This window comes from Poecilia reticulata, chromosome 17 (assembly GCF_904066995.2).
Source record: "Poecilia reticulata chromosome 17, P_reticulata-male-v2, whole genome shotgun sequence".
Taxonomy (NCBI): Eukaryota; Metazoa; Chordata; class Actinopteri; order Cyprinodontiformes; family Poeciliidae; genus Poecilia; species Poecilia reticulata.
This window is the reverse complement of record NC_088846.1, coordinates 24,985,072-25,002,069: the sequence shown is the minus strand read 5'-3', so window position 1 is coordinate 25,002,069 and position 16,998 is coordinate 24,985,072. Positions and strand designations below refer to the sequence as shown.

At 36.1% G+C, this 16,998-nt stretch overlaps 1 protein-coding gene across 3 annotated transcripts; it reads left to right on the top strand.

Annotated features, from left to right (window-relative positions):
* Nucleotides 1-53: 53 nt before the first annotated feature.
* apold1a (apolipoprotein L domain containing 1a) lies at nt 54-11,913 on the top strand. 3 transcript variants are annotated; one of them, XM_081598416.1, is made up of 20 exons: nt 54-193; nt 709-879; nt 957-1,016; nt 1,086-1,160; nt 1,239-1,304; nt 2,330-2,395; nt 2,576-2,629; nt 2,707-2,781; nt 2,883-2,954; nt 3,749-3,805; nt 4,150-4,194; nt 4,267-4,326; nt 4,891-4,962; nt 5,086-5,133; nt 5,226-5,288; nt 5,506-5,580; nt 5,654-5,693; nt 5,791-5,842; nt 6,578-6,992; nt 8,310-11,913. In XM_081598416.1, the coding sequence occupies exons 4-20, from the start codon at nt 1,107-1,109 to the stop codon at nt 9,567-9,569; spliced, it is 2,574 nt and encodes an 857-aa protein (XP_081454542.1). In that variant the 5' UTR covers nt 54-193; nt 709-879; nt 957-1,016; nt 1,086-1,106; the 3' UTR covers nt 9,570-11,913. The 3 variants fall into 3 exon arrangements, with proteins under 3 accessions (XP_081454542.1, XP_081454541.1, XP_081454543.1); XM_081598415.1 differs by having other exon boundaries at nt 4,132-4,194; XM_081598417.1 differs by lacking the exon at nt 4,150-4,194.
* The last annotated feature ends 5,085 nt before the right edge of the window (nt 11,914-16,998 follow it).

Below are 16,998 nucleotides of genomic sequence, written 5' to 3'. Positions count from 1 at the left end.
TCTTATTTCCGGGTTTTTAGGGCAGCTCCTGAACGCATCTTGAGTTGTGGCGGGGAGTGGCGAAGTTTTAAGACTCCTTGCAGTCTGGGGACAGTGAAGGAGCCGCCCATTTGTTTTTATTTATTTATTTTGACATCAATCACTGTTGAAACTTGGATGAGAGGATCGGAGAGGAATCTCTGAAGGATCTCCGGTAGGTTCAAGCTGATCGGACTCACTTAACTTCGGTGTGTTTCATTTTTGATGGTTTTAAACGCCAACGTCAATTACGTCCACCGACGATCTTTAAGGACCTTCTAAGTTTGCGCGAGCGCGTTAGCTAAAATGTACTAACGGCTATTTCCAGAGCAGAGATACCACTGTCAAAGTAAAACACAATGATAACTGTACAGAAAGTGTGTGATAAAATGTGTGTGATAAAACGCTAGATAATTATGACAGTCACTATCGGGTGGATTTTAAGCTTCATTCATACTTTTTTTGTTTAGTTTTTCTCTTTGCTTCCTTTCCTTCTTTCTTTTTGCCTTTCTTTCTAACTGAAACTGCGATTTCGTTGTCTTTCTGACAATGACAATAAATTCCTCTGATTCTGATTTCTTTCTTCGTTGCTTTTTTCTTCTACAGTTAACTTATCAAATCAACATTTTTCCTCAGTTACTGATTCACTCCAGGGTACCGTGGCTGAAAGCCTCTGGTTTGTGTTTCCAGGATGCCGTTTCTGACTCTGACGTCTCGGCCAGCACTGAAAAACCCAGAAAACTCACCAAACTCTCCTCCTGGTTTATCCTCAAGATTTTTATTCTGACGTTTCATCAGGAGAAAGGTGGAGGTTTGTTCAGTGGTCTCCTCAAAAAGACGCCCAAAGGAGAAAAGACTCCAGTAAGCAGTTGTTGTCCAATGTTTTAGAAAGTATTATAAAAAGTTTATAAAAGCTTTTAAACAACTTTCTGCTTCAGGACAGAGAGGCTCGGCGAGAGCTGTCAGCCAGCTGTGAAGACCTGGCTGAGAATAACAAGGTCTGGATCTCAACACCTTCAATTTCCTCATATCACAACGTTTACTGACTTCCAGTGTCATATTTGTAGGAGACAATCATTTTCAGCAACATGTTTAAGAAAACACAGAAGCCAGCAGCAGAGGGCGCTAGAGCAGAGACAGAGGTACTGCAGCTTCCTCAGACATGAAGCAAAACTCCTGATTCTGGGTTTTTCTTCACCGTTTCCTGCTTCTGACTGCAGGACCTGGACACTGACGGACGATTATCCGCCAGCAGCGAGAACCTGACCGACCCGACCGGCCCAAAGGTTTCCATTCATTTCATGAAACCGCTCGTTTTTTAACGAGAACATGAGCTGAAACCTGCCTTTTTCTTCATTCCAAATGAAGAAAACAAAAACTAAAAACAACAGTTTTCTTTAAGCTTTACACGTGAAACACATTTAATACACTGCAAAAACACAAAATGTCACCAACTAATTTTGGTCCAGTTTTTAGTCTGAATATTTTATTACACTTAAAATAAGACAAACTAAATTACAAGTAACTTTTCAGAATGATATACAGGTTTGTTTTAAGTAAATAATTTCTTAATATTGATGAAAAAGTGCTAGCTCCATTGGCAGATTATTTTACTTACAAAAGACATTTTTCACATTATAAGTTAATTTATCGCCAAAGGAACTAGTTATTTTTTTAACAAATATTAAGGAATCATTCACTTAAAATGAACTCCTATTTCCTGCTGAAAAGTTACTTTTAAGTTAGTTTGTCTTATTTGAAACCCTCCCGACGCCACTAAGGGACAAGGGTGTAAGAAAATGGATGGGTGGATGGATGGATGTCTTATTTGAAATTTACTAAGATATTTGCACTAGAAAACACAACATTTTGTGTTTTTGCGGTGTTTTTTGTCTTATTTGAGTTTTGTACATTTAGATAAGTGTTTTTCTACAATGGTATGTTTTATGAGATTTATCATATAAATCTCATAGCTACTGAGTAGCTTTAAGCAACCTTAATTACTGAATAAACTTAATTGTAATGTGGATCAGACCAGCTGCTGCTAAAGTTGTTAAATAAATGTGTTAATGTTGCTCTTTCACCTCCTATGAACATAAACATATGGGTCAAATTAATCCAATTCATCTTTTTAGCCGTAGTTTAAATAACAGCAAATAGTTGAAATTGGAGAGTAGTAGGAGAAAGTGATCAGTTTGTCCTCCAGCAGCCTAAATATGTGGCTGCAGTGATAACTCTATTGGTTAATATTCAGGCCAGTTTCAGTTTTTCACCAAATTAATAGATAAAAATCCTGTTTGTGTGACTCCAGGAGACAAAAAGAGGCCTGGCTGGAACATTCAAAAGATCTTCAAGCTTTGACAACCTGCTAGACGAGGTCAGTCCCATCGGCTTTACACCCTAAACGAACACCTGAACTTCACTTCTCCTCCTTTAATCCACTTAAAACTAATCAATGGGATTTTCCTCCAAAGTTTGAAAATCAAATACGTTTCGCTTTGAATCTACCTCCTGTCTAACGCCTCCAGATCTGATTGTTTAGTTTTTCATTTTTTAGGACAAAAATATTTTCAGCGGCATGTTTAAGAGAAGGGCGAAGCCGGCAGAGGAGGTAGAATAAAAACTCTGATGAACATTTTTGTTTCCGTTTTATTCTTTATCCAGATTTTTAATCTGTTGTGTCTTTAGGGGTCAAACGCGAAGGGCAAAAACACAACGTTGTTTGGCAGCGCTGAAGATCTGCTGGAGACAAACCCAACTAAAGTAAAAGAAAATTTAATCGAAATGAAAACTTAAGACTTAATTTAGTTTCTCATCTCAAATATATATATATGTATATTTTATGGAATTATTATCTGTTGCAGGAGAAAACGGGAGGACATACAGCGTTCGTTAAAAAGTCGCCCAAACCGTCTCCGCGCTCCGTTGCTACTGAGGTGATGAAACCAATTAATGCATCAAAAGTGTTTATTTTATTCCTAAAACCTAAACTGTTTATCTCTGATGTTCAACATGTTTATTTTTCTTTAAAATAGACAGAAAATGTTACTTTGAGCTCAACGGGAAAACAAATCCTGCCAATCTGAAGTCAGATTTATACTTTCATGTCCGGTTGATGTTTCAATAAGTTTTAGGAAGAGGCGATGATTTTCACTTTATAACAACAGTTTGTTTAGTTGTGATAAATTAATAATATTTCGTTGCTTAGCATCAACTTTGGCAGGTAATAAAACTCAAAACATCCATCCACACTACAAAAACACAAAATTCTAGTAAGTAATTTTGGTTTAGTTTCTACAGCAAATATTTTAGTAAACTTAAAATAAGAGAAAACGAACTTACAAGTAACTTTTCAGCAAGATTTAGGAGCTTGTTTTAAGTAAATGAAAAAATGGATTTTCTATTGGCAGATTATATCATTTATAACATGGTAAAATATCTTGTTGTAAGTGAAATAATCTGCCAATAGAACTAGAACCCTTTCATCAATATTAAGGAATACATTTCTTTAAACAAGCTCCTATTTCTTGCTGAAAAGTTACTTGTAAATTCGTTTTGTCTCATTTTGAGTTTACTAAATTATTTTCACCAGAAACTAAAGTAAAATTACTTGCTATAATTTTGTGTATTTGCAGTGCAAACATCAGTTGCAGTATATTAGATAAAATCTCTCTAATTGCTGAAGCGATGTGGAAATTGAGTGTTGAAATGATTTTTCTCTCTTTTCCAGGATCCGCTGACCAAGCAGCTGTCGTCCAGCTGGGACAGCCTGACTGAGGCCGGGAACGTGAGAGCAAAAACCTAAAACCTTTGATTAGAGCAAACATCAACAATCCTTCTAGTCTTTTCTGCACTTGGGGTTAAACACTGTAGCATCACAAAACCGATAAGATGGGCAATACATAAAGCTTTATTTTTTTAATCTGCTCAGATCTAAATTAGTTTAAATCCAAACATTTAAACCAGAGTTCAAATATTTTGATAAAAACTGTATTTTGTGTTTGTTAATTCACTCAAAATGTCCAAATATTTGGATATAATCTCAAGGCTTTGTCCATATTGTATCGTTTTGTTTGAATTGTAATTAAATTGATTAAATGTTTCTTTTTAAAGGACGACGGCGCCTCTCAGCGAGAACTGTCAGCCAGTACAGATAATCTTTGTGACGCCTCCAAGGTAAGTCTCTCAGATTTCATGTCCTTTTTCCCTCTTAATTTAAATTAAACCTTCATAATGTTTATGAAACAGGAGAAAAAAGCCGGGCTGTCCGGGATGTTCAGACGAACGCCTAGAAATACGGAGCAGCAGGTAAAAACAACCCAATTCTATAAAAAATATAAATGCAAAAATCCTGCTTCTGCTGGTAACAACATAAATGTTAGGTTTGAAACTAGTTCTTTAAATTGAACTATTTTAGTTTAAAATAATTAAATTCAGTCCACATAGAGTAATACATGGCTGTTCATGATCGGTTCTGTCTAATTATATTAATGGTAAGTTGAGTGGAAGGAAAAAATGTGGTATAAACGATGTGTCAAACAGAGATAAAAAGCATTTAAGAGTTTTTTGTATTAAAATCCTTTATTGCTCTTAGACCATATTTTTTGTTTTTTTTTCATTATCTGTAAACATTAATGATCAAATCAAAATAAATTTACACCTGAAATAAATCTATGTTCAAAATTAATCTATATAAAACATTTAGCTTTTGACTTTGGTTATGTTGAAATTTGAGAATCTCCAGTTTGATTTTAATTGCAGAAAATAAAACAAAAGCAAGTTCATATTGGATAAAATCATATATAAATCTAAATAAAGCAGTTTTACGTCCCAGTTGCCTGATGACGTTTTTCTTTATTTGTTGATTTGCAGGAAGGTGAAGACGTGGCGCCACCTGCTGGACGCGGACTGAGTCGCAAGAGAACCATAACGAAGAATCGCAGAGCAAGTTATTTTTACTTTGTCATTTATAAGTTGCTGAATAATAAACAGTGTTTTGAGTTATTTATAGTGGCGAAATGTTAAGTTTTTCTTGAAGTTTTATTTTGTTCTTGTTACGTTTGACAGGTTGTGTCTTTCCGAGTCAAGAAAACTCTTCCCAGAACGTCCGTAGAGGTATTTTCTGCTTGATGGGGGATTTACATACGAACCTGACTTAATTCATGACTAAAAACAGATTAATTTATTTAACATTGTTTTATTTATAGAAATCCAGTGAAATGCCTGTGATTAAGGAGAACCTTGAGATGGGGGAGCTGAACACTCCACAGGTCAGGATAACTTCATTTTCATAAGTTATTTATTAATAAATTATTTTCTTATCTTTATTATAATATTTACATATAACTTCAGATCCTAATCCTTTTCTTTAAATGATTTTTAGAGCTAAAATATTTTCCTTTTATGAGAATAAGACATATTAGTGTGTTTTTCTGATTTAAAAAATCCCCCATAAAACAAAAGAAACTTGAACTATTTGTCTGTCAGGAGAGCACGGTGGTGGTGGAGCCGGTGGAGATGGCAGCTTATCCCACTGAGGAAAGCCTGACCCAGATGGAGCAGGTGGGATTAAACCCAGAGTGTTAAATAACTGGCCGGTTTGTCTCCAGATTAACAGAAGGATCTGTGATTTCAGGAGAACAAAGAGCTGATGGAGTGGTGGAACTCAGTGAAAGGTTGATATCAGACTGTACCGGTTTTAAATTTAACATACATTTGGTTCATCTTTGTTTCTTGTTCTCTGACTGATGGGTTTGTGCCGCTGGTTTCCAGGTTGGACCGAGTGGAACGAGACCTCAAATTTCCAGGAGGAGGATGAACAAATGTAAGAACTTCAGAGGAAAAGGTTTATTTTATTAGGAATTATATTTCCAGACTTTATTCTTTGTCCCATTTTTTAAAAATGATGCATTTCTCTGTCCATTTGTGCATCCGTCCATTCATGATTTTAATTTACAACACGTCTGAACACAGAGGAGCATTAGGGACACAATATTAAAATTTAAAACATTAATAAAATTACATGAATAAACTCATATTACAAGAATAAAGTCACAAAATTACAGGAATAAAGTAAAACAAATTACCAAAATAAAGACAAAATATTGTGAGAATAAAGTAAAAAAAAAAAAAAGTGAAAATTACAAGAATGGAGTAAAAAAAAGAGAATAAAGGCATAATGTTATGACTGTGGTCATAGTTTTATTTTTTATTAGTACTTAGTGTGGCCCAAATACTCCATCATATCTGAAGATGCTTCAAAAACAGATTCAGTTTATTTACTGAAATCTGTGAAGTCGTTCATTCAGTCCAATTCAAAGTGAGTTGAATACATTTGGGTTCTTTTTGTTGTTTTTTAAGATAAATGTCATTCTCCAGCAACAAATAACAGCCTCATAAAAATAAGCTTAATATTTTTGATAAGAAGCTAAATTAAGTCAAAATGTTATTTTTATTGGCAAAATAATGTGTCAAATCTGCAGTCTTTCATTTATGGGTTCTGTAGAAACTCCTTTCTTTTTTCATCCTGATTATTTATTGTTTTTATTTTTGTCTGCAGTGCGATGGAGCAGGCAGCCGATCGAGTCTACATGGCAGCCCGTGTTTTCGTTCACCTTTTCAACCAGCGGGGGGCGTCCTTGCAGCACCGCATCCTGGAGCTGCTGTCGATGGCCGACGCCGCAGACGAGTTCCACAAGAAGACGGTGACGGCCGCTGTGGGCGGGGGCGTGGCCAGCGTGGCGGGCAGCGTGACGACCATCACCGGCCTCATCCTGGCTCCGTTCACCTTCGGGGCGTCGATCATCGTCACGGCGGTGGGGATCGGCGTGGCGACGGCCGGCAGCATCACGTCGGCGACGGCCAACATCACCGACACTGTGCACTCCAACATGGACCGCAAGAAGGTGGAGACGATGATCCAAGGCTACCAGGAGGAGATCGAGGACATCAGGAAGTGCATGGAGTTCGTTCAGGTGAGGAAATTGTTTTAAAACAACAAAACGGAAACTATTCTCCTGAATAAATGGTGGGAAAACTCAATTAAAAAGTCCATTAAAACTCTTAAAAGACCTTCAGAAAAACGAATAGAGACCAGTTGAAACATTCACAAGCAAATCACTCTGTGTACTGTGTTCATTGAATTTCTAGACAAAAAAACAAATAAACAAAATTAGAAAAATTTTAATGGTTAAAGTAAATGCAAAGTTTTATATTTTGGATCTTCTGGCTGAACTGGAGGTCATGACCTGAACTATGTTTTGACTTGGCAGTTAGAAACAGCCGAAGTCTCACATTAAAAGCCATGTTTGCTATTTCTGTAAAATCGAACATCATTAGCTGCGTTTCTATTACAAATGTGAGCAAATCTTTGTCGATATTCTGCTAATGTTGAACAAAAACAATTTCACAAATGCGGTGTGTTGATTAAATAAGAAATTAAACTTAAAATCACACCTGACTATGACTGTTGATGTGATAAGTCATTAAAATCATGGCAGCGACGGACGTAAACAGTTACATGAGGTTAAGTTAATAATTCAGCCATAAGAGGAGAGGTAAGCGCTTTATTCAGGTGATGGAGCCACAAACTGTTTATACTTTGGATGAAGAAAGGATGGTAGAAAGAGAAAAACTATAAATCATCCAAAAGGAAATTATTGAGCTTGTTTTAATTCATCATGTGATTTATTGATTTATTGGTTATTGTGACAGGCGTACTTCTTCATGGTTTCCGCCAGTCGTCACATTTGGCTGTTGGTCACAAACTCGTGTGATGTGAAAAAAGTGTTTCCATTACAGCTCTGCACAGTAAATCTATTTAGATTCGACCGAAAAAACCCCTCCTCATCCTACACTGCAAAAACTCTTACCAATTATTTTGGTCTACTTCTTAATGCAAATATCTTAGCACATTTGAAATGAGACAAAACTAACTTACAAGTAACTCTTCAGCAAGAAACAATAATTCCTTAATATTGATGAAAACGTTCCATTGGCTGATTATTTCACTTATAACACATTTTTCCCCTGTTGTAATTGAAGTAATCTGCCAGTGGAACTAATAATTTTCTCTGGATATTTAGGAATTATTGTTAAAGCAATCTCCTGTATTTTGCTGAAATACAAAATGACAAAAATTCTTGGTAAGATTTTGTGCTTTTGCAGTGTAGCGCACAAACTTTTTTATCAAAAATGTTTCCAGTAAGATAATTCACTTTCATCATTTCAGTTTTCTAAGGCTAAAGGAAACGCAGCTTCTAATCGTCTGTTTTGGTTGCTTCCCGTTGTAGGAGGGAATGAACACCCTGGAGGAATGGGATTTTGAGAAATACTCTGAAAGTGCCGCCAAAAAGGCTCTAAACCACAACATTAAACACGTGATGAAGGAGGGCGGCCGGGCGGGGAAAGCCCTGATGATCAACACTGAGAATCTGATCAGCACCGTTCAGGTTCTGGGCGCCGCCGGTGGCGCCGCTAAGGCCGCCCAGGCCGTCAGCGTCACCACGGGCGTCATGTCCGCCCTCTTCCTCGCCCTGGACATCTTCTTCCTCGCCAAAGACTCCCACAAACTCCACAAGGGAGCCAAAACCAAGTTCGCCGCCAAGATCCGGCAGGTGTGCAAAGACCTTCAGGAAGGCCTGCTGGAGCTGAACAAGGTGAAGACTCAGCTGCAGAAGACGATGGACGGCATCGAGGTGGAGGAGTACGAGGACATCGAGGAGGTGGAGGTGGAAGACGAGTTCGAGTCCGACCCGAAGAAACTGGCAGAGCTGGAGCAGGAGATCGACGTCATGGAGGAGAAACTGGACAAAAAGGAGGAGAAGGAGGAAGAGGTGGAGCAGAAGAAGAGCAAAGAGTCGGTGTTGGACATTTTTAAAATGAAGAAAGAGAAAAAGGAAGAGAAGAGCGAGAAGGAAAAATATGTGGAGGAAAAAGACAAAGATGAGAAAATATCTGAATTCAAATCTGAGAAGAAGGTAAACGAAACGAGTGTGAAAACAGAAAAAGATGTTTTAAAAGAACAATTTGAGAAAAGAAGCAAGAAAGATAAAGAAACTGGGAACCAAACGTCGCCTGGAAAGAAACCCGAGAAAAAGCCTGAAAAGTCTAAAGAACCGAATGAAACCCCAGAAATCAACACAAAGCCTGAAAATGAGAAGAAAGAAACAATGATCCAACATGCAGGGGAGGAGAAACCCCAGAGGAGAACTGAGACGTCGAGGAGACACAGCAGCCGGAGCGAGAAAGACGGAGAAAAAAACGAAACGCGAGAAAGGAGGGAGGAGAGAGGAGACAGAGAGAGCTGGAGGAGGAGAGGAGAGGAGGAGCCCGGAAGGAAAGACTCGCATCAAAGCCACAGAGATGAAGAGTCGAAGACGAGCCACCATGTTAGGGAGAACGAAGAGCGGAGCAGCAGAACGGAGAGCGCCTGGAGACGCTTCGAGAGAGGAGGAGGAGAGGAGAGGAGGCAGAGGAGGAGAGGAAGTGACAGGGAGCATGGACACAGCCAGAAAGGATTGAGGTCCAAATACGACGCCCTGAACATCTAAACCAAAGTTTAGAAGAAATGATCACACTAAACAGGGTGAGCTGCAGGTCCAAGATGGAGAGAAGCTTCTGCGGATATTCCTGGTCCAACATGGAGAACCTTCAGGTTCCCCATCAAACAAAAACTGACATTAAAGCTGCAACGTGTAACTTTTATAAAAAAAAATTAAAAAAAAGTTTGTTAAAACTGTCACCATGCCCTGGCAGGATGAGACGGATGATCTGTGAAAAGACTGACCTCCTCCACCTCTTCCCTGAACTTCTACTGCCGTCTTAAGACATGCACAAAAAAACACCACTCAGAGCCAGGAGGCGGGTCTTGGCGGTGTCAATCAGGCTTGTGTGTCTGCTGTGCTATGCTTTCCCAGAGGCTGTTGTGAACAGTTTCCTGTAATGGTTAAGTTGTTTCTCTGCTATTAGCTCATTGAGCAGCATGTACATGAGATTGATTTCTGGGCTTTTTAATGCACAAACAGCCGTCAAATACAGAAAATGCAGACTAGAAATAAATATTCTAGAGCCATTTTGGCGCCCCCTCTAATGTGGCGCCCCCTTGAGTTGCTTTCGCAAACAAAAACATTTTAAATCCTTCATAATTCACCGAGTTTAGCATCAACTGTTATTTATTTACTCCTTTACATCCAGAATGTGAAATTTTATTCTCACATGTTTAAAAACCAGTAGATTGAAGAAAAATTCTAGTTTAACAACTAACTAACTAACAACTAAGTAAATATTCACACTATTTATGTACAACAGAATATAACTGAAAAAGCCATAAAATAAAATAAAAATTACATCAAACTAGTCTGAAAACAGTAAAATCAATTGTTTTACGTTTCTGCCTAATTTTAACCATGCTAAAGCTCAAATTATTTTTATTTTATTTGAGTTATTTCCCCCAGAGTTTATTTCTAAAGAGCATCAATCTTGTTTTCGTTCATTACCGTTATGGTGCACTTCCTTCTGCCACCACCAGAGGATGCTGCTGCCCCGCATTTCAAATCAATCATTTTCAAACAGATGCATAAAAATGACTTTTACTTGAACTTAAAATAATAAGAAAATTACTAATTAAATTTTTTAGCTTACTTACATTTATTAATTATCTGAAAAACATGTTGAAAAAGTTAAGATCAAGTTTAATTAAATGTGATGATCACATTTGTGAATCTTTTATGATTTTATCAAGAAAGCTTCTGAAACGTAAACATACCAACCTTTTGATCAGATAATCTTACCAGATTATTTTGTTTGTCCTCACTAAAACTCATGTGAATTTCTAATCAGAGTAGGTAAACATGGAGACACAGGGCCCTGAAGGAACAAACGGGGGAAACTTTCTTTACATTCAGGTCGGGGCTTATTTACTAAAGGTGATGCTTTTTTACTCATTTCTTATCTCTGGAAAAGTTTTAGAGCCTTTACGTGACGTCCGCTGATGCATATTTACATAAAACTGGGGTTTTCCTTCGAATGACTAATGCATTCCTTCCAGGAAAGCTGCTTCGACAAAAAAATGTGATTGTTTTGACAAAATACCTGCAGGTTGGAACGGCTGGATGCATCCAGTGTTTAATAACACAACTTCATCTTCAGGCGGTGAAATACTTTCCGTCACAATCTCAGGCACCCTCATCAGATTCAACACAGGAAATCAGTGCTCCTAGAATCAACAAATCAAAAAAAAGAGGAATTTATGACTAATGGCAAGAAAAGTTAGAGGCGTGAGATTTTACATAGTTTCTGGATGTTCTGGCCTCCAACTGAACCGGCGTGACGACAGATCCACAAGCACACAAAGATTTTATGTTTAAACCAAACTTACTGGTTTTTGGGGGGTTTTTTTGAGTCAAAATTTAATCCACTGGTTTAGATTCTTTTAAGGCATTAAAAAAGGCTACAGCGTAAAAAATCTGTTTATTTCTAAAATGAAAAAGATAAAATAAGATTATTTCTGAGTGTGAAAAGTCAAAAATTTGCTTGAAAAAAATACGTGGAAATTTCTAAGTCAGTTAAAATTTTTATTACATTTGAAATTCAGAAAATTTCCAAAAGTCAAAAAGTTTGAAACTCTTAAAAAAGATCATTCCTGTGATTAAACTCAAAATATGTTTTTCCTTCTAGCAATTTTTTTCTTTTCAAACTCTGAAATTTCCACGTTTTTTTTCTAGAAAATTTTTTAGTTGACCTCAAAATTGCTGTTTTTCTAGCAAATTTTCTACTTTTTAACCTAAAAAATGTGTTTTTTTAGACTTTTGGTGGATATTCACTATTATTTTTTTATGTATCCACACTGTCGTACCTGACTGACCATTGCAGAGTAGTAAATATTTTAAAAATTCAGCCAAACTGTCTTCGTAGGAGTTGTGTATATTTTTAATACTTGGAGGAACGCATAGATTGTGTACAGCTTTAAACTCTCAGCTCAAAATTGTCTGGAGATCATTAAATATGTGGGACAAAACCAAAACGTTTACATCCTTCATTCCAATATACATGCACTATTCAAACTTAGGATGCTTCACAGATTTAATGGCGGATTTAGTCTCAGAAATATAAGCGGCATGTTCAATAACAATCTGCTGGAAGTTTTGCAAACAAATCTAAAACATGTTCCTCATTCTTTCTTCAAATTCCTTTCCTTCAAAGATAAATATGTCTGCCAATATTCGTGGCAAACTAAAGAACTAGTTGCATGATGTTTTGGAACTGTTTCAATTAATTCTTCACAAAAGTAATGTGACAGTTGTAGGTGTGTCTGGTGGTTGGCAAAGCGTCCCATTTCAAAGTAAGAGATGATTCCCAGTATGAGTCACGACATGAAAGAGTCCCCAAAGACAAAACCAGAGGCAGAGTTTAAAACGGCAAAGAGGATTGAAATGAAATGTTCTCAGAAGCGTCTCCACCCACGAATACGAAAATAGTCTCCAGTATTAATACTTAATTACTAGTATTACTTTACAAAAAGCAGCACATGATCCAGTTCAAATCAGTTTCATTTGTTTTAATACAATTCAGTCATCTACACTGAAAAAGGAAAACAGTTGATCCAACTTAAAAACATTGAGTTAATTTGTTACAAATAATCAAATTAAATTCATCCAATTAAGTTAGTTAAGCGTCATATTTAACAAAAATATATATTTTTTTATTATTATTTGGAGCTTTTTCAGTGTAGTCATGTTTGAATCACAATAATTAACTCAAATTACAAAACAATGCAATGTGACTTTATTAGTAGCTTAAGTGATTAAAGCAACTCATCTAAGGAAGCCGAGATTGCATCACCTTCTTCAATTTGAGTTAAAAGTTTCATCAAATCAATACAATAAAGTCCACGATTTTCCAGGAGGGCCGTGGGCCCCTTTGGTCCCCCTCTTGGGAGCGCCACTGCAGAGTTAAAGGGTATTTGTGAAGTTATACTTTGATGTTGGTTTTATTTAGTCTTTTAATGCATCAGCAGCATCAAACTATTCTCAGTTTATTTCAAGAAAACATGGATGAGCTGCTGACGTTTTTTTTTTCCATTTCATTAAATTGACTTTTCTCATAATTTTAAGACATTCTTTTTGTAAAATTGCATCTTTATTCTGCTAATATTATGATTACATTTTCATAATTAAAACTGCTCACAGCCTGGCCATAAGGCCTGGACGTACAACTCACAGACAGGACTTTGAAAATATTTTCCATCATTTGTAATTTTTTTTCTAGAAAACAAAAAATAGAAAAAAGAATCGCAATTTGGATCTGGTATGAAAAAAAATCAGGAGATTTTATTTTGAAGCCATCTCACCCAGCCCTAGAAGAACTTGGCTTCTTCTAGGGCCAAGTTCTTGTGGGTTACTACTGTAACCCACTCGTAGGTTACAGCAGGAGTCATTGTGCCATTAAAGGCGACCTATTACTCAAAATTAACTTTTTCAACATTTTTATACTTTAATTTGGGTCTCAACTGCTTCTAAAACCAACCCAAATACTTAAAAAATCCGCCTTTCTGTGCACTTCCACTCCATTCACAACCACTCTGAACTTTCTCCCTTTCACTGGGATTCCTCAGGCAGAATTTCAACCGCACAAATCGGCTAACAGAACAATGACGTCAATTTCTTAGCTTCATATTGTCAAACCGGTGCATTACATACATCACAACTAAATGTTAGGAATTTGGTAAAACGTAAAGCTTCAACAGAATCGACACCTTCAGGAAGAAATCGTCTCACTCTCTTTTCTTCTTTCATTTGCTCTGTTGCTCTTTAAACAAACGTAATTGGGCCGGGTTCGGCCACGAGACGCTCGGAGCCGGAAAGCAAACAAAAAACAGGGACAGTCTGTTGGGTTAAGGATCACAAGATAATATAAAACTAAATAAAGATAACAGAGGTATGTGCTTCCTCGACAAAAGCAGCACATTTCCGTCTTAAACTCAACAATATGCAAATTAAAAGTTTATTGTTTAGTGAAAAGGCTTTAAAGTTAAACTTCATTAAACTTCCCACTACAGTGGACAGCCATCTAAAAGCCTTTTTCTTGTGCTTCTTGTGTATTTTTATGTTATAAATGCACACAGACCACTGAAGTGGACACTAACGCACCATAAAATACACCATCAACTACTGGCCATCAGCTGCAAATGCAAGAAATTATTTTTGTTAAATCCAATATGGCCGACAGACTTGAAGCATGCCGACCGACCCGGTTCCTCCTTCTACTGTAGACGACTATGGCAGGTAAAAAAAATACTGTGGCATCAGATAACCCCTAAGGAGCAATACCACTGATGTATAACAACTTTGTATTTAGAGAAAATTACATTTGATCACCTAAAAAAAATGTAATATATTTTTTGCTCATTTTTTTCCTACCTTTTTTTATGCCTTAAGAAAAAATATATATATATATAAATAAAAATCCTGACACAAAAGATATTAATTCATGCATGAAAGGGTTAAAGCCCTTCACTTTTTGCTCCCAAATTTTTTTTAAATTTGTTTATTTTGAGTCTTGTTTAAATATTCCTTACTTCAATGCTTAAATTTACATTTTCTGTTAATTTACATGATAAAAATCTGATTAAGTTTAATATAAAAAATAATTGCATTTACTTGCATCTTCAACTAAATTAAAAAGGTTAATAATTATCCCATAATGTTTGATCTTTTTAATGTTTTTATCATTGCAAATGTTTGTATAATGAAAAGTTAGTTTTATCATTACTTTTGTCATTAAAACTGAAAGGTTCCTGACAAAGAACCAAATTTTAATCTGAAACTCACTGAGATATGAATAAATAATAATACTGAATAATGAAGAGGCTTTAAACATTTATATTGTTTCATTTCCCCCCCAAAAATATTTATTTTATGTTTTGTTTAAATATTTTTTACTTCAATTAAAAAAAATTCATTTCTATTTTCTGTTAGTTTACCTGATATAAGTTTGATTTATATTGTTTTGTTTCCAAAAAACTCTATTTTGTGTTTTGTTTACATATTGTCACCATCCTAAAATAAGTAATTTCATATCAAAAAAATAATTTTGGGGCAAAATAATGTCTATTACGCTATTATTTTAAGAAAGTGAAGGTATATTTACTTCAGTGCATTAGCTTATATTTATATTTTCTATTAATTTGGATGAAAAAAGTATGATTAAGTTCATTTCCAACTGTATTAAAAAGGCTAATAATGATCTAATCTTGTTTTATTTCTTTAACTCTCTTATCTTTGGTCACTTTAATGCATGTTTTTGTTTACTTTCAGTAGAGTTGCTTAAAGGTGCAGAAACCAAAAACATTTTCAAATTCAAAAATACTTAATGGATCCCAAAGTAAAAAAAACTTTTATGTCACATTTATTCAAGTGATTCATATTAAGCTTTGTTTATATTAAAAACAGCAGAAGCTGGTCAAAATAGTGGCAATTAAATAAAATACAATAAATGAATCCCATTTAGCTCTAAAATGATCTTTCTCCTTTATTACTTTTCTCCGCCTTCTTCCCGTAAACTGAATAAACACGGATTATTTTCGAAACAAAACCTGGATCTACGAACAAGGAAATTCACGTTGGGCAATTTTACGAGAAGTTTCCGTAAATCAAAACATCTTCAGAATCCAGTCGATACGGTTTCCAGCTCCACATAATCGTTTGTTTTCTTCTTTACCAGAAAAACAAATGAGAAACATTTAAGATGCTGATTGTGTGGGATTAACCGAAAGAAAGTTTTTTTTTCTTTTTACAATAATATACATATATAGTACAATAATATATATGTTATATATGTTATAAACTATAATAGTACAGTACTCCAAGAAGTTTTACGGTGTTTTTTAAAAGTAGACTTTTTTTCCTGAGTCTTTCTGGTAACAACAGAAACATGATCCAGTTTTAAACACCGATCTCAGGAAATAACCATCTTCAACTTGAAACTAATTTCCCAGTAAATATGATCAATAGTTTACCCTTAAAACAACAGATTCAATAGTTTAAATATATTTTTAATTGCAGCGCTGGTGGCTGTAAATCCACATGACGTCATTTGGAAAACCTCCAGCTTTAAAGTGACTAACTGGAAGGTAAAACCAGAGTGTAGCTAGGAAGGAATGCAGCCCCTACTCGTTTGGCATCATGGCACCAAACTGTCCGGTTTTCTTCACCTGTTGACGTCAAAGCATTGAAAACGTCTCAGGTGTCGCATTCCAGACGTATTAGCTAATTATCATGTGGAACTCATCACCTGGAAAACATTTCAACACCACAGTAACACAACTATTTTATGTTTGATTTGAACTTTCTGTTCATTACGTCCATCCATCCATTTTCTGACACCCTTGACCCTTATTGTGGTCGGGAGGGTTGCTGGTGCCTCTCCAGGTAACGTTCCAGGCGAGAGGCGGGGTCACCCTGGACAGGTCACCAGTCTGTCCAGTCCTGTTCATTCATCTGTGAAAATACTGCTTTAACTCTTCACCTTTATAAGCTTTTAGTAGGCATTAGCCCACATTTACGTTCTTTAAAACTGTGACTTTTAGATTAAAATCCGAGTTGGTATCAAGTTTTTACAGCAAGAAGGTTCAAAGTGGGGAGCGTGGGCCATTTTGCGACCATAAGGCAGATTTTATGTGGTCCTCTGACCACAATTCAAGAGATAATTTAGGACAAAGCTATGACTTTTAGATTAACCTTTTGGTTTCTAAACTAAACTTTTTGTTTTTGAAACAAGTTTGACTTCATAATTGGCAGAAACGAAGGCTTGAAAAATCTGTACCCAATTCATCTATTCTATTTGTTTTTACTTATTGAAGGTTCAAACATGAGTGTATTTTTTCAGTAACATTCTAATTTATTGAATGGGTCTGTAATAACGTGTTTTTAAAAGACTTTACTGCGAGGGTGTTCAAAGTGGGGCATGTGGGCCAATTTGAGG

Bases quoted from the DNA above. Each gene is read 5' to 3' on its own strand.
- apold1a (XM_081598415.1), top strand. From the start codon at position 1,107: ATGTTTAAGAAAACACAGAAGCCAGCAGCAGAGGGCGCTAGAGCAGAG. The intron at 1,305-2,329 runs GTTTCCATTCAT...GTGTGACTCCAG, and splicing joins CCGACCCGACCGGCCCAAAG to GAGACAAAAAGAGGCCTGGC. The intron at 2,630-2,706 runs GTAGAATAAAAA...TTGTGTCTTTAG, and splicing joins GGGCGAAGCCGGCAGAGGAG to GGGTCAAACGCGAAGGGCAA.